General features: G+C 33.8%; 1 protein-coding gene across 4 annotated transcripts in view; it reads left to right on the forward strand.

Moving 5' to 3' along the window:
- Window positions 1-2,001: 2,001 nt before the first annotated feature.
- The window catches only part of LOC128225235 (uncharacterized), a 48,226-nt gene continuing 28,647 nt past the window's right edge, over window positions 2,002-21,580 (forward strand). For 3 of the 4 annotated variants that reach the window (XR_008259624.1, XR_008259625.1, XM_052935329.1), the window contains exons 1-13: window positions 2,002-2,112; window positions 8,705-8,771; window positions 9,671-9,752; window positions 10,063-10,151; window positions 10,781-10,987; window positions 11,237-11,335; window positions 11,731-11,852; window positions 13,278-13,488; window positions 13,764-13,918; window positions 14,536-14,689; window positions 15,222-15,418; window positions 15,773-15,914; window positions 16,496-16,699. Coding sequence is in view for 2 of the 4 variants with exons in the window: in XM_052935329.1 (XP_052791289.1) it covers window positions 2,077-2,112; window positions 8,705-8,771; window positions 9,671-9,752; window positions 10,063-10,151; window positions 10,781-10,987; window positions 11,237-11,335; window positions 11,731-11,852; window positions 13,278-13,488; window positions 13,764-13,918; window positions 14,536-14,689; window positions 15,222-15,418; window positions 15,773-15,914; window positions 16,496-16,699 (1,765 nt within the window). In the remaining 2 variants the exon portion in view is untranslated. Of the gene's footprint in view, window positions 2,113-8,704; window positions 8,772-8,826; window positions 9,155-9,670; window positions 9,753-10,062; window positions 10,152-10,780; window positions 10,988-11,236; window positions 11,336-11,730; window positions 11,853-13,277; window positions 13,489-13,763; window positions 13,919-14,535; window positions 14,690-15,221; window positions 15,419-15,772; window positions 15,915-16,495; window positions 16,700-21,580 lie in introns of those variants that run through there. The other variant, XM_052935330.1, reaches the window with a different exon arrangement.

Genomic DNA, 21,580 nt, shown 5'->3' on the forward strand with positions numbered 1-21,580 from the left:
GCATGGTAGGATTGTATACAGGAATGGCCGGAGTTTTACACAACTAATTTATGTAATTTATGTAATCATGCCTGCAATTTTGGCTTCAAATTTCGAATTATAATAAACTTAGGACATTTCTATACAAATATCATTTCCCTTTTCCTGTAATGATGCATTTTCTGCATTAGGCTAAGCAAAATTATTGTTTAGTTTCTCGGCCACTATATTTCATTTTCATTTCCTTCATGTTTGTATCAATTATTTGCCCAAAACTGTACCAACTATTTGCCCAAAACAGTCAATAATAAATAAACGAACAACTTCATACGGTGTTTAAGAATTTCAAATGGTGCTTTATATGTGGGACACCGTTACGCGACCTAAATGCAGTGATATGTGTGCCGCATACTGTATGCGGCGGCTTGGTGCCTCCATGTCGCACTGTATACGGCAATATTTCAGAACTCTTCATATTTCAAGAGTTAATCTACCATTTTCTGTCAGTATACAACGTACAGTAATATTTTCATTCATGGCCATATTTTCGCACCTTTTATTGTGATGGCCAAAGGCGTTACTGTATGGCATTGTTATTATAATAATACACTTATTTTTAGATTATTTAATAATAATATAAATAGACTGAATAAGCAATAAACGGAAGGCATAAAAATAATACTAAATAGCTTAAATAAGGCAATTAACTCATTTTTGAAGAATTGTCATTTTAGTATAAAGCTCTTAAAATATGATATTATAACATAGTAGCTTTTTTCATACCACTGCAAGAATTTATACAAATAACATTTCCACGGAAATGTAATATAAATCTGCCATTTAAACCTTCAAGTTTTGTATTATAATAAAATCCCAGGGTTTCAAATCTTGTTTGTACGGGAACTAGCGGTGCTGGTTCTCAGCTCTCAGAGCCACCGCTCGTACGTGTGGTCGTGCATGGTACGAGATCTGTCTCCTCTCTTCTGTCTTTCCTTCTGGCTCTTTGAGCCACCATCGTACATGTGTATGTGGTCGCATATGTTTCGAGATCTGTCAAATCTTGATTACTTTCTTTGCCTCTTTACACACCCTCCCCTCTTTTCTTCTTTAATCTCAAAAACTTTCTTATGTGATTTCAACCTTTCAACTTCCGCATCTTATCTCCCATCCTCTTTCTCTCCTCTATTTCTCCCCCTTCTCTAAACCTCTTTTTCTTCCCCCTCTTTCTCCCCTTTTTTCTTAAATCTCAAAAACTTTCTTATGTGCTTTCAACCTCTCAGCTTCCGCATCTTATCTGCCCTCTTTCTTCCCTCCTCTTTCTTCCCCTTCTCTTTTCCCCTTCTTTCTTTTTTCCCATCTTCTCCCCCTCTGTCTCTCCTCTCTTTCTTTCCCTTCTCTTTTCCCCCTTTTCTCCCCTCCTTTTTCTCTCCTCTCTTTCTTCCCATTCTCTTTTCCCCTCTTTCTTCCATCCTCTTTCTCTCCTCTCTTTCTTCACCTTCTCTTTTCCCTCTTTCTCTCCTCTCTTTCTTCCCCTTCTCTTTCCCCCTCTTTCTTTCCTCTCCTATCCTATCTTTCTTCCCCTACTCTTTTCCCATCTTTCTTCCCTCCTCTTTCACTCCTCTCTTTCTTCCCCTTCTCTTTTTCCCCTCCTCTTTATCTCCTCTCTTTCTTCCCCTTCTCTTTCCCCCTCTTTCACTTTTCCCCTTTTTCTTACCCCCCTTTCTCTCCTCTCTTTCTTCCCCTTCTCTTTCCCCCTCTTCTTTTACGCTCGGGTTGCATTTATAATATGTGACAATAAGATGTTTTGTAGATGAATTTAAACCTATTTTGTGTTGAAATGGTAAACTAAATGAGCTAAATGTTGGCGCAAATATATCAATGTTTCGATACTCAAAAAATCTGACATAGTTGCGTATAACAATAATTATAAATTGGGAATGGCAAAAAGAAATATGATCCTCAAAAATTTATTATTGCATATTTTATACGGTCTAACTCCATACTCCTTTCTTATATGCAACGCGAGATCAGGACGTGAATATTTGTGTTTATATGACTAGGAAGTTTTTAAATGCATCGATTTGAAAGTACAAGAATATGTGGACCTCTGTTGTACTTATTACTCTGTCACTGGTGAGTAATTAATATACATTACTTTATTATTTTAAAAACAGTATTTTACATTCATCCAAAATATAACCTATCAAAGTATTTGTATATTGGACCAAAACTAAATTATCATTTGCTTCCGATTTCATTGCCAAAATATACGACATATGTAAGTCTTTTTTAAATGAATTGTGTCTGAATATCATTTCAAACTGATAACCGTCACCATTTTGTCTGGGTACATATACGCGTCTTTTACGTGTAAAAACCCCGAAGCTTTGCAAAATTTGGTCCGAAAACGAAGAAAATAATAACGGTCAGATTTTCCGCTGCCAATAAAGCAATCTAAGGTCGGATGCGAAGAAATAGGGTAAGCCAAGAAGCCGGAAAGAAATAATTGTTTTTGTTGCGTCTTTATAATGTTTTGTGTTTTGTTTACATGAAGTGTTCAAGGGCTTTCAAGGAACATTTTGCTACACAGCGTCATGTTTTGCTCATCTGCCTGTTTTAGGTCTCCGTATTTAGCACCTGAATTTTGATACTACACGAATTATCCTTTATAGAAGCGTAAAAGAGAATCGCCCATGGTTGACTCGAAAGGTATATGCGCGTTGCTCTAATTCTTAGTTTCTTTAGGCATCGGATCTTATAAGTTTCCCAACATCTCTAGACTTAAAATAATGATAACATTATGTTTGAGACAACTTTTTTCTGGTACAATGAACATTATTGGCTTATGGTACTCTACAAAGTGAATTAAACTAGCTCTTTGTAAAAACTAGTCATAGTGGTTCGGCGTTTTAAATTAGTTTTAAACTCAAAATTATTGTCTGAATTCAAAATTTTTGAGAAATTTTTTACATTTCTATTTGAAAAACAACAACATTGAGTTGACTGGAGAATTTTGACACAAAAATAGACTTTTCCGAAAAAATATGCAAATGCTATTTGATCCAAACTGATGAAATATTCTTTCGCAAAATTTGCTCAACTCCCTATTACCCCGAAACACGTTGCAAATGATGTATATTCCTTAAAATATTAATTGTTCCTGAAAGGAAACAACGTTATCATTTTAATTTTTGGATTTACCCACCCCCTGTGTATTGTGGAAGGCCCTTAAGAATTAATCGTGTATGATACATCGTGTGTCTTCACTACAAACGTAACAAAAAACATAACAATTTGTCACAAAAATACATGTAAAATAACATTAGAAATACTGTAAAGACCTCAGATAGTAATTCGTATGGGCCATTTTGTCCCAAGGCTTTATTATACCTCGAGATATAAACGGAGTAACAGTCTAATAATTTGGAGACATATGATATGCTTAAAAGGGAATATAAACTTTAGTGGTGTATTCACAATGGGTGTCATTTTATCAAGTTACCTAAATATTTATAGAGAAAAATGTTAAACTGATCAGGTAGTAAAAAGATGCATACTTTAAAAAGGTTCGAAAATATGAGGACTACGATCGTAACTCTTGCTCTTTTTCTCGTGAGTATTTAGTATGCACACTTTCTTCTTATAAATATTTTGTTCTTAACGTGTTTTAAAACCATCCAATACGTACATTTATATTATTTTTTGAGGTTTTTACACGGTATTCATCGTGTGAAGATTAAACATATTTATATGGCAATGCATTCCCCGATTTCTCAAATAAGCCCTCATAATTGTGAAATTAGATAAAATAACGAGTTATACTTACGTTTTATGATGATATCCGTTCTTTTACTCTAGCTCGGAAGTGGCATTGGCTCTTTTTTAAACACAGCTCCCAAAAGAGCTGGAGCCACTGTTTCGCAGCCGTGCATATGTACATACTACTTGCGACGCGAAAAAAGTTCCTAGACTACACCCTGTACTAGAATGCTTAGTACTGGTGATGCTTTTTTCAAAATAAGGCGTGCTGTATTTTCACTGTAGGTATACAAAAAAGAAGCGGCGTCTGGGGATGTTCATCATGTCTGTGATACCGTCATCACAGTTCACATGATGACGCAGCGCTCATAAGTTGGAAAACGTGTACGCGTACTCGTAAACTAACTATACTTGCCTCCCTTTTAAGCTATGATGAACTTCTACTGGATGAAACTAATATATACGAAAGTACACTGAAGGTCATGTAGACATTTAAGCGGGAGCATTTTAAATTATAACATAAAATGTAAATTGGTGGAAACTACAGCAAGGAGCCCAATAGCTATGATTCTTAATCAATTCACAATTTGACGATGCAATCTATGAACTGTTCAGCGTTTCAGTGAAGGTCTGGACAAAGTGTATGTTACTAAAATTAAACAACGGGAGGTAGCTTCGTAGCAAAGTTTTCCAGAGTTTATAGGTTAATATTATTAAAAGGTGCACATCCTTACACTGCCATCTATTTATGTTCAAATTTGCAATCAATACGTTACGAGTTCTGCTCTCGACAAAAAAGAATCTATATGCAAAACTTACTTTCAAAATATGAACCCCAGAGTCACAGTTCCGGCGCTGTGCACAATCTCACGCTGTCGTTTATTAATGGTCGAAGTTTAATTTAATTCCTGTTAGTAGTTTCTGAGGAATGTTTTAGACAAACTTTGTTTCAACAAATTCTGTATTGAAGGGAAGAGAACTTTGTACCAATGTGACAACGCGTTATTTAAAATCTATTAAATGCGAAATACTGCACATTATCAAACATACAATTCCTACCAGGCAGAAGTGTCAAATTACGCTTCTACAAATCTAATAGTCAATGCACTGAAGCTGCTGATGTGGTGATTGTCAAGAGTAAATGGTAAAATGATTAAAAAGTTGGAACGAACTTGGTGGCCAGTAGAAAGCATAACGAACTTTAAAAATAGCTTTTACCAAATATATATATATTTTAAATGTTAAAAATATAAGATTACATGGAAAATCTTTGGTTCATTTCCTCCTTTCGAACAACAAACGTAACTGCAAGCAATTAACTTCATTCTCCTTAGACCGACAATGTTATTTGGTATCTCCACTTTGTTTTCAATAGTAACCCAAACTGCTGTAAGCTGTCTATACCAATTTTTTTTTTCAATCAAGTGAGGTTGTCTTTGACAAGTTTCACGGTATGATAAACTGTACCAAGCACTATGCCTCTATAAAACATGGTCCTATTGAAAACACTGTTGTGTCGATGCCACATAGAGGCAAGCTTCACTAACAAGTGAAAACAATATATACACATGTTGACAATTAAGCGAAGGCAAAAAGCGCAAACTTCGGCAAAGAATTTAAAAAAAAAAAAACATTTGTGAAATAATCAAACATAGTTTTGAAGTCTGACTGAAGGCAAAACAATTTAGGATACAATTTAGTTTAAAATGGGTATAAATTTTTAGTCTTGGTCCGATCCATCACGGATCTATAAGGTGTATTAGATCATGGTCTCATGCAACCAGAAACAAAAATTGTAAACTAAGCCTTTTAAATAATATTACTGAACTGATTTGTGTCGCAAATTATGGTTCTGTCCATTATATTACCATTTCGCATTGCTATTTAATGTCATTAACAATGAAATACATGTACTTAGCAATTAAATTAGTCATCGTGATGGCTTTCGGAACACTTGAACTAAATGATTTTCATTATATTTAGCACAGTACTACTTAGCACATTTGTATTGGGTTTCCGCGATTATTTTCATGACTCGATTATCAATTTTGCGGTCAGGGCCTGTGGAACGTTCACACGTAAATTCAATTTTCGCTTTTAAATCGAATTTCACGGTGTGCAGTATTAACTACGTAATCATGATTTATTGATTCGTTCAAACAGTTTAATTTTTGAAATTTGAAAGGGAGGCAAACACAGTTTAGGATTTAGTCTGCTGGTGTGCTATAACCAGTGGACTTATCGGGCGGCGCTTTATTCAGCGTTAATCTCGAAAACAATGCAACAAAAGCGGCTAATTTCGTTGTATTTCCTTACGTTTTGTACACTGTCCATATATTTCGATATAAAGAATGCAACGTATTTGTTTATTTTAGAACAGAAAATTGATCTACTAAATAGGAATTCACTGTATTTAAACTGAATTGTGAAATTCAAGACATGAAAAGAAAAGAGTGTCAGTGATTCGTTCTGAACAAATTCGGATGTACTTGTGAATTTTTCAAGCAAATGAATGGAAATGATGGAAACACGATTTGGCACCACAGTGTTGATTGTTTTGTCCGACTCGGCTTGGCTTAAAAACTATATTTAATTTAAGTGTACGTTTACTCATCGTTGGGAAGCTTGAAGGTAACAGGAATACAACTGGAGTGGAAAGAATAACAGTTGAACTGTCTTGAAAATTAATTAGGTAACGCATGATATCAAAATACAATAAATGATCTACTTCCCTGAATGGATTAAACTTGTGAAATATCATTTTTGTTAAAAATATATTTTGTTCCCTTGTTCCCAATGGCTTGTCGAGTTTAAGTAAAAGCTTAAGTATGTCAAAGTTTAAAAAAATGGACATGAGCTGTCATTAAATGAAAGATATGAAACAGTTTTCCTTTTTATTGTTTTAAAGATTAAATAAAGATAAAAATACGAAACAGACAACAGAACTATTTTCTGTGTAATGATAAAATTGCATTTGTATAAAACGGTCAAAAAGGGGCGGTACTTCCCTGTTCCATTCATTGGTACTGTGACGCGTAGTTCCCCTTCGTATGTAAAAATGAAACCTTTCTTCATGATTTTGAGAAATAGGCTGTATTACAATAAGTGTGCAGAAAACTTTTAAGATGGACATTGAAGACCGCATCAATGCCGCCGAAATGAATTTCAATCCTTAATAAACTTCAAATAGTCAAAACGTAATGCAAAGTCTGTTTTGTTTAACCTTTACTTGAATTAAACTCGCGAGATGGAAGTAAATAGTTATCAGTTACTGTTCTGAAACTAGGTAATTGTATCAAAATTGTCAATTTACATAACATAGTGCTAGGTAATGGCAGGCATTTATCGGTTTTAGTTTTAGGCTATTCGAAAGAGTTTTTGGATTCGATTTTTATTGCTTGCGAATAGAATTGTAAAAAAGTAAAAGCATGCTTGTCGCTACTACAGCCGTACAGCGCTTTCATGACACAAGGACGACGAAAAAAAATCGCTGTGCTTGTACATCATATTCTTCAATAACAAAAACTAGCACAGAATAATGTGCTTTTTATTATATGCCTATCAATATCCTTTTCCATATCAAACAGTGAAAATACAACACGCCGTATTTAAAAATTCGTATCGCCATACTGTCGTTTTCTGATTCCGTATCATGCGAGTACCGTGTGTAGTCTCGGAACTACTTTCGCGTTGCTAAAAATAACGTGACAAAAACCATGGTAAAACCTTTCAACTATTAAATATTTCAAATCATCTAACTTTACTCACGCCACAGAAGCATGTGAATATTGTTCTTCAAAGAAACATGAGGATAAGCACGAAGCAGAGAACACTTCCGATGTATCTAGACAACTAGTTGTTTGCCATTTTGAAGTTCATACAATTGAGCATTATCATAAGAATGAGCAGTCCGCCAATACAAAAAAGAAGGTGAAATAGCGTCATCGATAGAAATAACGATTGACTGGCATATAATGATGGTAAAACGAATCCCACGAATATTCACTTTGTTATAAATGGCCGCGTTTCGTCTTCAGGAAATCGATTAGTGTATACTCGTAAAATAAGTCCCCTTTTTGTGTTTTAAAATTTTATATATTTTTCATTTTGTAATTGCAATTTGTTAATTTTGTTAAGATATGAACTATTTTCTTAGTTTGCTCAATAAAGTGAATTCTGTAACTTCTGACTTCGTTTCGCAGTAGCCTCCCTTGGCTTCTATGTACAAAAGTACATAACATTTTCATATGCGCAAGCCGTTCCATCTTTTGACATTTAACAGATGGCGGTAAATTAAAATCAAATTGAAACCGAAAAGTAAAAAGGAATATTTAGCTAGACAGCTATATAATAAATGGAATATTACGATAAAACGCTTTTTCTGGTGGCCTGCATCACGTCTCGTTCGGTGAAAAAACAACAACATGTATCCGTTTCGTCTTGCGGTCTCGACGGATACGTATGTACCCACCGAACTCGTCCTATTATAATATCCTCTCTATATACGGAATATCCGTCTAAATGTAGGTCATCAGCGCTTCACAATAATTTCGTGCAAAATTTCTTAGATATCATACACCGTCAGCTAAATTATTCGCAATTTAGTGCGACTAGTAGAGCTGCTTAATACATTTGCATGAATAGGCGCGAAATAATCGTATTATTCTGCCCGGAAAATTTAGAAAATGTTCTACAAGTTTACAATATGAAGTTTGATATTTATATATGTAAAAATCGTCGGAAGGGGACAGTACGACATAAACGTTGTTTTACTTTTATATTATGTTATAAGGGGTCAAACAAGCTTTTTATAGAAATCATTGCAATATATACGGCTATTTTCATAACGTGATAAGAAATGCGAAAAAAAGATTGTTAAATATAAATACAGATAAAACGTTTCCTTTTGTTATATCTGAAAACAAAACACTGTAATGTACCGTTTTAGTTATTTCCCTTTTAACAGATTTCAGTTCATGCAGATGATAGTATCTTTGAAAAATTGGGCGAGCTTGAATTCGAATGCCCTCTTGGTGAGTACAATACAGTTTATTTATATTCAACTCTTTTAACAGTAATTTTAAATATACCACCTTTAACATCAATGTGTTAAGATTTGTACAAAACATTTCCATTATATACGTATAATGCCGATAGTACAGTGCAGTAAATCTATTTGTACAAGCCAGATTCTGTTCATGCAATAATGCGATACCAGGGTGAGGAATCACGTGACATACAAGCAAATCTTGAATATTTCACACGTGAATGAAGCAGAACATAGCATAGTCTTTTATAGGCTTAGACATACTTTCATATCTTTTCTGTCAACAAAGTTATTTAGATATTATTGTCACTAACTTGTTTGTTTACATTGGTTGCGATCCGTGGTGACCCAAGTGAGAACCCCTTTGAAGTAAGTTGATTCCTTCCCCAAAATACCTTGTATAAGACAGTAATTTAATGTGCATAAAATGCCTTTATGCATAGAGGCCTGTGCTTTTAAGAGGGGGTATTTTAGTGAAAACTTTGTATAGTTCAGTGGATTTATGTGTTCCTCGTTGGGCAATTCAATTTTTCTTAAATGAGTGGGCCTTTTTAGAGTACAGCGCGAATTCAAAAGCGATAAAAAGATGTTAAACGCGTTGTACAATACATTGAATTTAAAGGTAACGATTTGTACATTACAGTGCATGTATTCATGTACATGTTTTACGCCTTATAATATAATGAAATGATGTGTAATGCTTAAAAATAATACCTTATCTAGAACTCTTTACAATAAAATGCATTGATGTGTTACGATTCAGGTCTGTTTCTTCGTACAGAGCATTTATTTTTAACACCTTGTATTAAATAATGCATTTATACCCAAAAATCTAAATGAATATTATACTTTGCAAATTCGCTAATTTATTTTCTTTATTTCCAGGCTGGATAATTCACAAAGCCAACTGTTATAAGAAAGTGGATGTTGAGATGACGTTCAAAGAGGCGTCCACGACGTGTAACCTGTACGTATGACGTCATGAAATAGCTAAACATATAAGTAAAGAAGAACAAAAACGTTCATAAGATTTTTTTAATATGAATGAAATAGGTATTTAAATAACTGAACGCTTCAATACATTTCTTATTATTTCAAAATTCACCAGGCCTTTACAATGTTTCAATATTTTATACACTAAGATATTTCATTGGGCCTCAAGAAGTGTTCCGAAATTCAGATCACGGATCTTGTAAATATAACAGTGGAAAGTCTTTTTACACTATTTTCATAGTTATAGAAAGAAGTCCAATCAAATGCTGGTACATGCTTTTTAGGGAGGGTGCTCATCTGCTGTACTTGGCGAATGAGATTGAATATGACGAGGTCATAGCCCACAACGCGCCAGGAATGAACATATGGATGGGTAAGTAAGAATGTGTAGTAAAGATGTGTTATCTCTCTCCACTGTTGCCGATATTCAAGGAAGATTTCACAACATGATTCTTGTCTTGTGCTTACCCATGGAAATGCTTACGCCAGATTAACTTTTACGACTATACAATATCACTTATTACCTACTTTGTAGTGCGAGTCTATACTTCGCTTTATTTTCTTTACCTTTATTATAAAACAAACACGGAAAATTCTGTTAAAGCTGCACTCTCACATATATACCATTTTTACAATTTTTTTTTTATATTTTTGTTTTGGAAAGAGATTTTTTTGCGTAAATATCTGCAAACCAATGATATAAGATTGCTGACAAAAAATCCGATCGTAGATTTTCATATTTCCGTTCGAAAATTGATGTTTTATGCCTTAAACCGTTCCTAACGGTTTAGGAAAAATACATAAAACATCAATTTTTGAACTTAAGTATTAAAACCTGCGATCTTATTTTTTGTCACCAATCTTATATATAGGATTTTCGCAAAAAATTGGCTCCTTCCAAGACAAAAAATAAAAAAAGTTGTCAAAGCGTTCCATCTGTGAGAGTGCAGCTTTAAAATAAAGAGGCCAATGTTACTGATACTTTTTGCATTATGCGTTTAGGCTTCGAGACGAATGGAACCCACATTGGTCGTAACGTTACTGGTTTCGACACTCCGAGCGATCGGATTCCACGTTGGGCTAACAACGAGCCCGCCCCAAACATGCACGGCGTTGACTGTATTCTGGTCGACTATATGAAGGGGCTTATGGTTAGGGCCTGCGACGAGTTGCATCTTTTCTTCTGTAAAAGAAGGGCCTGTCTCAAAGGTAATTGGAATAAGTGTTTGTTATCATTTTTAAAAAAAGTATCCTATAACACTGTTCCTATATATTTCATGTATCACGGGTCACTTATACAGTTTCGATAGGATAATCTACGTTTACGTCATATATCTTCACTATTTGTTAACAAGTTTAAGAATATTAACTGAATCAATGGCACTGTTATTATATTAAACCGTCATGTTTTCAATAAACCGTTGATCTTATTGATAAAGGCATATGTTAAACCCTCAGGTTACATGTCCTGCGACACGGCTACGAAGTGTGTTCGTGAGGTGAGAAAGTGTGACGGGAAACTTCACTGCTTGGACACTAGTGATGAATTGGATTGTCGTAAGTTAACAAAGCCTTGTATTATGTGACTGTCTCTTGTAAATTTCTCCTTCATTTACGTCTGTGAACACCAAACGTTCATATTTCACACGTGTCTATACCATTTCTGAAATAAAAATTGGGTTGCTCACTCGGTGAAAAGCATTACGATCTTACACTGAAACAAACAATTATCCTCTATATATACCCATATAATACCAATTGTTCAATTTTTTGGTACGCTCGTGTTTAAATGGGATATAACAATTGTCTTTCTGTAATTTTTCTTACACTTGCGAAATGATCAACTTTGCTGAACTTGCTCCTTTATCATTGAACAAAGAAGATAATAAATATCTGCCTTACGATAAACTGTTGAAAGAGATTTGATAAGGATTATCCCATCTACGTTACAGCTAATGATATGAACTATATAGACGTGGAAACCATTGGAAATTTTTCTACTCGCACACTGTTTTCTGGTCAGCAAAGAATTTGGACAATGAAAGCTCCCATTGGACTACGAATTAAACTTTACGTAAGTGAAACATAATTGATGAGCTATTATAACCATGAAAAGAAAACAATCAATAAATCCTTGTATAATGTGAACCAAATATAAAGGTGCCTAAACCTCCTAATTCGGGAAAAAATATGAATAGTATGTTTCATTTTTATGCCCCCACAAAGTGGCGGCATATAGGGTTGCCCTTGTCCGTACGTACGTACGTACGTACGTACGTCCCGAAGATTGTTTCCGATCTAATTCTTGAAAACCGTTTGTCCAATCCTCACCAAACTTTAAACACATGTTTGTGACCATAATATCTTGATCAAGTTCGATAGTCATGGAAATCGCTTTAGTCATTTAGGAGTTACGGCCCTTTTTTGCCAAAAATTCCCGAAGATTGTTTCCGATCTAATTCTTGAAAACCGTTTGTCCAATCCTCACCAAACTTTAAACACATGTTTGTGACCATAATATCTTGATCAAGTTCGATAGTCATGGAAATCGCTTTAGTCATTTAGGAGTTACGGCCCTTTTTTGCCAAAAATACTTCAAAAATATATGTTTCCAATCTAATTCTTGAAAAGTATGTGTCCAATCCTCACCAAACTTTACATACATGATTGTGACCATAATATCTTGATCAAGTTCGATAGCCATGGAAATCGCTTTTGTCATATAGGAGTTACGGCCCTTTATTTGCAAAAAAAGACTTGAAAAATACGTCCCCAAGATTGTTTCCGATCTAATTCTTGAAAACTGTTTGTCCAATCCTCACCAAACTTTTAACACATGTTTGTGACCATAATATCTTGATCAAGTTCGATAGCCATGGAAATCACTTTAATCATTTAGGAGTTAGGGCCCTCAGATTATCCTGAATAATCATTATGGCTTATTTTCTGTGACAAAAAATCGAAGTGGGGGCATCCGTGTCCTATGGACACATTTCTAGTTTCACCTTAATTTGATTACTTGTTTTTGAACATACACACCATAAGTTGTTATTGACAAATCGTACAACAAGTTGCAGATATACTGCACACATATATATATTTTATTGGTAAATAACTAAAAGACGTGTGGGGCTAAGTTCATTCAATTTAACAAAACGTATATTCAATTGATAACAATATACACTTTGGTCCCCTGCCACAAGTTAAGCTTAAAATATTCAAGCTTAACATTTTATAACTCTAAGCTTAAAATATTCAAGCTTAACATTTTGTAACTCTAAAGTTAAACTTTACCAGTAATTTTTTTTATTAGTTATGGATAACTAACCTTAAATGTACAATAAACCTAAACACTATGCAACACAATGGGTGCCGCCATTCTTATTTTAGTCACAGGAAACTAGGTGCGTATTTTACCGATAACATCAAACTCATTATATCGACTTTTGCATTTCAAATGTTAAAATATGTAATTTGTGCTTCTTGTCATTGTTTTTAGGTGCCCTCTATGACTCTCGAAACGAATGTGGCGTTTTTAGAAGTATGGACTGGTAATTCTACATTTGCTGTTTCCCGGCTCATAAAGAAGTTTACTAGCACTGTAAGTGCGGGCGTTTATCTGTATTCAGATAACAACTACATGACTGTTCGTCTGTACGCCAACAACCTTCAGCAAAACTTCAACACAAAAACATTGAGTTATACCATAGGTATGTAAAATGTTCACACATATCTAGCCTATGGGATTCATTTGAAATGTTTTATGAACTAATATTTACAGCCATAATACAAAGACAACCGTTATCATAACTCTAATTATGTTTATACAGGAATCTTTTCTTTTCTTTAAATTTATCAAACAATATGTTTTCGAATTAATTCATATCTTGCGAATTAACTCAACATCTATTATCTTTCTTTATCTCAAACATAGTTCGTTTGGAAAATTAACATAAACATAACTTTTCTACCTTACGATTTCCAGATAATACAAACATATTTCTTGGGTACAAGGACCTTGATGCCACGGTCGTGTTGAGTCCACTGATCTTCCCTTACCAGGGATTGGAATATAAACCAGAAGGTCTACACCTGCGTTGGAGAATTACAGCTCCTGGAGGAGATTATATTACATACTACGTAAGCTAGTATCCAGAGTATCCAGTTACCTCGTTATTTTCCCTAGAATCAGGAGAATGTTACGATTGAGCGTCCGTCATTATCCTTTTACCAATTTAAATCAGTCATTACAAATACACTCACAATTTTCAACCGAGTGTATCTTATGTACAGCCAGCTTATAATTAGCAATAACAATAGAGAGAGTCGTTTAGCGTCATTTCATTTAAGGCCGCAATTCCACGAAACATCTTAAGTCTCTTATTCCAGCAATAAGATAAGTTCATTCTTCTTATTAATGTATAATTTGTGTGATATGTACATGTGGTAATGTTTGGACCTTGTTTATCTTAATGATAATCATGATATCTTATTTTCATTTTTTAAAATCAAGATTAAGTACCAAATTGGCTGAGTGAGAAAACTACTTGTCATATGCATAAATTTAGGGTTGCTTAGGGTGGAGCGTATCTGCAAGGCCACTATAGGTATATGCACACTGAGCTCTGATGAAACATTAGAACATATTTTTAAAAGCATGTAGTTCCGATTTGGAGCAATGAGATATAACCAGGGAGGACAAGTATGACTAAACAACACTGATTTCTGGATTTTCCTATATACGCTGTTCATAATAGGTTGAGCCAATAGATAAGACGAAACCCACATCAGGGAAAATACGCGGCGGGATGACATATCTAGAACCGGGTGATGTCCGAGTGACCGGACGTAACGAACTGCTAATCACAATGGATGTTGTTCCGGAAAATCTTCAACTCATGTACAAATCAGGTATGTCGCAAACCAACACCAAGTATATACACATTTACACGCCATGTATGTTGTAAAGCTACTAGTAACGCAACATATTGGATATGTCGCATGGAACAAAATGGGTATAGTGTGAATCAACAAATCAGGTATGTTGTGAATCACCATTGAGGTATGTTTCATAGCAAAATCTCAAATATATTTTAAGAAAAGAGAAATGTTTGTTGCATTGTAACACATTAAATAAGTGAACAATTACTAAGCAAAACCCTCGATGGCAGCACATCATATTTGTTACAAGTGCACACACAATGTAGGTATCTAAGTCAACAAAGAGATTATGTTTCGATAAAGCAATCAGTTGCAAATCAACAATAGGTACATGCTAATTATAAAGCAAACATTCATGTATGTTGTGGATTTAGATATGACTTATACTTGTCAACTTATCAAGCTCAACGTTTTGGAAAATAATCACACATTTTAATGTTTATAGTATAACATTTAGGTAAAGAAGATATAGAAGAAATCACACATGTTCTTACACCGACAGGCTGTGGTGGCATTACGCTAATGCATGAGTATGGCACAATACACCTGTTTGACGAAGTTATTCCAAACAGCGCAATGTGTACGTGGACATTAAAAGGGGGAGAGGCAGTTGGTCGAGGACTGGCGTTAAAGTTCATGAACGACCTCTACGAAGATCCACGTGCTACATTTGCAACGAGGTCCATGGACTTTTTTATGGTAATCAAGTAGTAATGCAATTGAAATTTTGAAACATTGTTGGTGACACATCAACTAGTACTAAGCCAAAAACGATAAATGACCTTGTTTCATAATAAAAGAATATCAAAGCATTGAGGCGAATATCTTTGGTGATAAATCCTTTTTTTTCGTATTGAACACACAAATAAATCATAAAACTTACATTTAAAACGTTAAAAAATAAACACAGAAAATGTTCTTTTAAAGATTAACCCTTTTGACCGCTTCAACGATTTGCACGAAAAATAAGAATGAGTTATTTAATAATTTTAGAATATTTTGATTATATTTTTTATATTATCGAAAATTATAACTTGAACCATCTACAAACAGATTGAAGGATCAGGAGGGATTGAGACAGGAGTGGAGAATTATCCTGCGATGATTTACCATAGTTCGGATGGTACCTTTAAAGTCACTTTCCAATCTGATGTTGCTCTTAATTCCATGAGTTTTAGTATAGATTTTGGCGCAGGTATTTATTTTCACTGGCTATTTATATCTTAATATCTGTTGTCTTTTTCAAAGATAATGGAAGAGGTTTTGTGAAAGGCTAAGTGTGGCTGTCCTTTAAACTTGACCACTATTGATTAACAGCATTTTAGATCTTACACATGTTGCCATCGACAATATGCACATGTGTAGCAAGGCTCATAACTCCGGATTAAGTGCTAGTTGTGGATCCTTTGACAAAACATTACAGAAGAGCAATGGCGTCAGCATGCTCTTGTTAGTTTTGCAAAATATAAATTTTATATTTTCACATGTATTTTTAATTTCAAATCCAATACTAAGATTTCATATTGGTGCCAAGGAACATAAATAGAAACACGAGATTTCAACGGAACGAAAAGTAACGTATGCATTTCAAAAAACAATATATAAAAATTATACATCAATAATCATAAACATCTAAAAAGTGTGTGAGAGTATTAATTGTTCAGGTTTCATTTACCCCAAAGGTTATTGAACAATGAAATATGTCGGTTGGTATAAGTTTGTGAGGAAATTCATTTTAGGATGGATTTTAATTACATTATTCTTTTCTTTATACAGATTGTCCAACGCTTGAAGTTTCCGAGCAAACTAAAATGAATAAAAACACGTCTTACTTCAACGAAGACGTTGTGTTGACTTGCCCAACTGGATACGACTTTCACCTTGAGAAGTACGCTCACAGAGAGTCTCTCAATCTAATTTGTACTAAAGGATCATGGTACATTGATGGTGAAAAACTTGCCGCTATTCCAGAATGCAGAGGTAAGAAAGTAATTGAGTTTTGACATTGCACTCAAAAAGGATTAAAAGTAACGTAACCGTTATCTCGTATTGGAAACACTTTCAAGCAGCATTGCATTTTCCTTTGAATTGAAGCGTAATGGATTATCTTATTACAAAATATATGTACCGCTTCATATCACGATAGCAATTACTAATCATACCCCAGACACGTATTGGTGTGGGCTATACAGAAATCACCTTATTCCGTCAGTCCGTCCGTATGTCCGTCCGTCCTGGAACATTGGCACAAGTCTACTCTTTTCCATTACTCCATATATTTTTAGGTATTGAATTCAATCACATATTAACTTTATTTGGGAGAAATGCTGTTCAAGGGAAACGTTAATGTATCTATGGTATTTTTAGTTATTGCACTTCGATTTTTTTTTACTTCTCTCCACCCGGAGATTAAATTGAAAAATCTTTGATGTATATATATCGTATACAAATGTATCGCATTGAGGAAAATTGAAGTAGAAGTACAAGAATCTTAAAATGCCCTTTGTTTATTTATATACTTCTGATGTCTGGAGAAAAGCTTGAAAAACATTTGAGGTATTGATTTTAAACTTTATAAACAGATACCAAAATACAAAACATGTCTAGCTGACAAAATCCGAACATCGGGATAACAAAGTTCGACATAGCGAGCCCCGACTTTAGTTCACAGTAAGTAAAAGTGCATAGGAACAATAACTCTGTAAGCAGTGTTTTTAATTATTGTCCTTACTTTATTATTGTCTGGAGCTAGCTCGAAAAGTCCTTCAGGCTTTTCATACAAACATAACTGATGAAAATAAGTGCAATGCACACGAACCATAAAACTCGGTGCAGTATTTTTTTTATTTAATAGCCATTGTTCGTTTTCATACTTAATTTGATCGGAGCATGACTCGAAAGGTTTTTAAGGTATTTACTTCACACTTCATAAACGAATATATCTCACAGGTGAACTGCAGTGCACATTTACCATAACGCTGTCTGCAGGATTTTTAATTTTGTCGTATACTTATTTTCATACTTTTTTGTCCAGAGCATAACTCGCAATATACTTCAGATATTGACCTCAGCCATTATAAACAGATACATCTTATTCAGAAGAAGTGCAGTGTGAATGAACTATATTTCTGGTTGCAGTATGATTTGACGTATTGCCCTTTGTTTTTATTATACTATTAGCAAAATATTTGTCCGGTGTATAACTCGTCTTTCAAAATTTAAATTTTCATTTAAGAAATGAGCAGTGTGCAAGAACCATAACTTTTCACTCGCTTCACACTTTACATACAGATATATGACATCCAGTAAAAGTGCAGCGCACAGGAATCATGACTCATGCTGCAGTTTGGTTTAAGTTATTGCCCTTGGTTAAAGTGACTATCAAAATGAATACATACACATGTTTTACAAACGTCAATTTTGATTGATAAACCTTTTAACTACTTACTAAATAATGCATTTATGAAAAATATTAATTACTGATAACAAGATTATAACTGTCAATAGTAATACAAGGAAACATTAAGTCTTTGTATTTAATAACAGAAAGCGCACACATATTGAATGGTTGGTGAATGCTAAAAGATTTACTGTGGTTTACTATAGTCTCCTAAGGTAGAAATACAGTGTTTATGCTCATTTCTTTCAAATTTTATTCGGTATCCTTCATAAGAACCATTTTGTTTTCGACATTTATTCATCTTTTAATATATTAAAACAGTATTATTAATTGTGGTAAATCTGATTTCGGAGTAAGACTGCATCTTCAATTTTCATTGTTAAATGTTGTCATACTTAAATTATCTTTTTAATTTCACACTTTTCCACTAAACAACTGCAAAAATGCAGTGCATTAGAGTCATAACTCAGTTGCATTATTGGTGAGAAATGCATTGCACTGGAAAAACAACTCTGGCTGCAGTATTTGTTAACGTATTGCCTTTTGCTAATTTTCATACTGATTTTTGTCCGGTTAATTACTCGAAAAGTCTTTCAGATATCGAATTTAAACTAAACAGACATATAGATTTTATCTAAGAGGAATGTAGTGCAAATGGACCATAACTCAGGCTGCAGAATACTTTTCACCTATTGTTCCTTGTTAATTATCATTCTTTTTTTTCTAGGGCATAGTGCGTAAATGCTTTCCGGTAGTTATTTCCGTTTTTTTTTCTCTTTTTTTAACAGTTTTTCTCTAAATGAAGTCTGTTAGATAAGGAATGCTCATTATCTTCATAAAACATAATGTTAATACCTAGGCTACATTCGGCATAATTTCAAAGCCGAATTGTGTAATCGAAATATTTAACTGATGGTTGTTTTCACATTTCCAGACAGCCATACATACTATTTCTTATTTCAAAGCTAACGAAAGGAATATGAATAGTACTCTATTTTTCGCTGCATTTTTACAGTTATTACCATTTGCTTACTTCTTTTTGTAGATGGACATGATAATTTAATACTTAGTGTTATTACTCTTTTAGGAGAAGAAATGCGCTCGTGGACAAAACTTTTGATTTCAAATTTTTATTTGCCAATATATTTTATTCATGAAAATATTTATGCGAAAAACTAAAACTGGAAATTATGACAACATTATATTTAAGTGCGGGGCGACTTTTTACAGCTTCCGCATAAGTATTCCACACGGCACTCACAAAACTGCTGTAAATATCAATATTTATGCGAAAAACTACAGACACAAGTTCAGTAGCAAAATGTTTAAACATAAACCCGGTTTAATGGCACTGGGTCAACATGGCTAAGATATGTAAATTAAAGACTACCGTTCTCAGTCTCTGTAAAACTGGAAATTATGACAACATTATATATAAGTGCGGGGCGACTTTATACAGCTTCCGCACAAGTATTCCACACGGCACTCACAAAACTGCTGTAAATATCAATATTTATGCGAAAAACTACAGAGACAAGCTCAGTAGCAAAAAGTTTAAACATAAACCCGGTTTAATAGCACTATTTGCATTTCGCAGGAACCATAATTACCGCTAAAGTAGTTTTTTAACTTTTATACTCAGGTTCTTTTTTATTTCTTTTAGCGCGCGAAAGTGACGTAGTTTAGTGGTATTTGTGAAAGCAGTGGTAATTTCTACCGATACTGCTTTCGGAGCAATATCAAATACTAATCACTTTTGACACCAAGAGTAAATATAAACAGAAAGAAAATACATACAATGATGACAGTATTGCGCATGATTTGTGTATTTGGGACCGGCAATGGTGCACATGTAACTTTATTTCCGTAGCCTGCATGAGTCTTTTATCTAAGGCATACAATACTCACCACATGTAAATCTAATGAAAATCAAAATTTGATAACATAAACCTCAAGGAATGTGTTTTAATCTCATGATTATTATGTGTACTTTTTGAATAAATGTGTTTTTCAGGGATGGGTGGCGTTAACAATATATAAACAATTAACATTTAATGCCGCTGCATATGTCTTATTTGATAAATACCCATTACATATAAAAAGCTTTGAAATTGTGGATAAAACGTAGGTAATGTGATAAAATGGTTATTCAATCGTTCGTAGAATATGCTCTGTTAGACATTGACAATGTAAAGGTACAATTTGTTCAGCGAAGTTTCTTTCTCACAAGATAATATTTCTTTCAGATTTATTGATTTAAGGTTTTTTATTATGGAATGATTCCCATATGAACGAAAGTCACTTATTTATAATTTTAAACAAGGTATCATAGACAAATATTTACAACAATTGCAATGAAAAGTGAATGCATATTGTATTTTAACTGTGTAAAGTATACTTAAAACTGCAATTAACTTTGATTCGTATTACGATAATACTGTGTCAAGAAATCTTAGAATTGGTCTAGCGAAATAACGATAAAAAATCTCAAAATTTAATGATTTGCCGTTTAAAATGACGTTAAATGGAGATCCCGTGTGACAGTCCAATACACTGGTTTACGTTAAATTACCACGGTAGCTCCAACCAGGATTACATTTTGTCTGTGCACTATGCTCCTAAAACCGAATATGGCTAACAATCTTATCGGATCATTCGCCGAATAAACTTACATGTACATGTTAATTAGGTGTCTTTGAAAACATCGTAAGGGTGTTTGCATTTTCATAAACAATCATAGAGGCACCAGTAGCCGGCTACAAGTATTGTATTTCTTGGTGAAAGTTAGTCATGTTAATGTTTAGCTCATATCATTAGTTATTTAATGTTTATTTTGGTCAATAAATAATGATTTCACGCTCACTCGTTGTATGTGCATTTAATATAAATGCAGCTCAGAAATAGACGTAGACTCAAAGTCAAGTGACGACACTCAAACACACGAAGATAATATTCAGCACGTTTAACATTTGCCGCAAGGAAATTTAGGATTACTTTATACATAGACCGTATGCTTTCACAATTAAAGGTCAACTTTCATTGGGATCTTAAAGTCGTGGATAAGCCAACCCACGAAATCCATGAAAATTAATGTCTATTAATATTTATGATTTCATAGCACTCAAACGTAATATTTCTCACACTAGTATATTGTTCTGTAATTGATTATTTGCAATGGTACTATTGCAGTTCATCCTTTTAATGTTAATAATGATAATTATGTTATGTCGCTCATTACATTTTGTAATTGTACTGCTAATATATTTGTAAATAATATATATGTTACGCAAAGACACTATTTACTTTACTCGTAATAAAACATGTTCTGTATTTTATTTTATAAAAAAGTGTTGCAAAATTGAAACAGTCTTTGTTTGAAATATCTTATCTGAATATCTGAACAGAATTATGTTTTGGGTGATCCACTTCCAATCTTGTTGCTCCAGCACCTCGTGTATACT

This window comes from Mya arenaria, chromosome 2 (assembly GCF_026914265.1).
Source record: "Mya arenaria isolate MELC-2E11 chromosome 2, ASM2691426v1".
Classification (NCBI taxonomy): Eukaryota; Metazoa; Mollusca; class Bivalvia; order Myida; family Myidae; genus Mya; species Mya arenaria.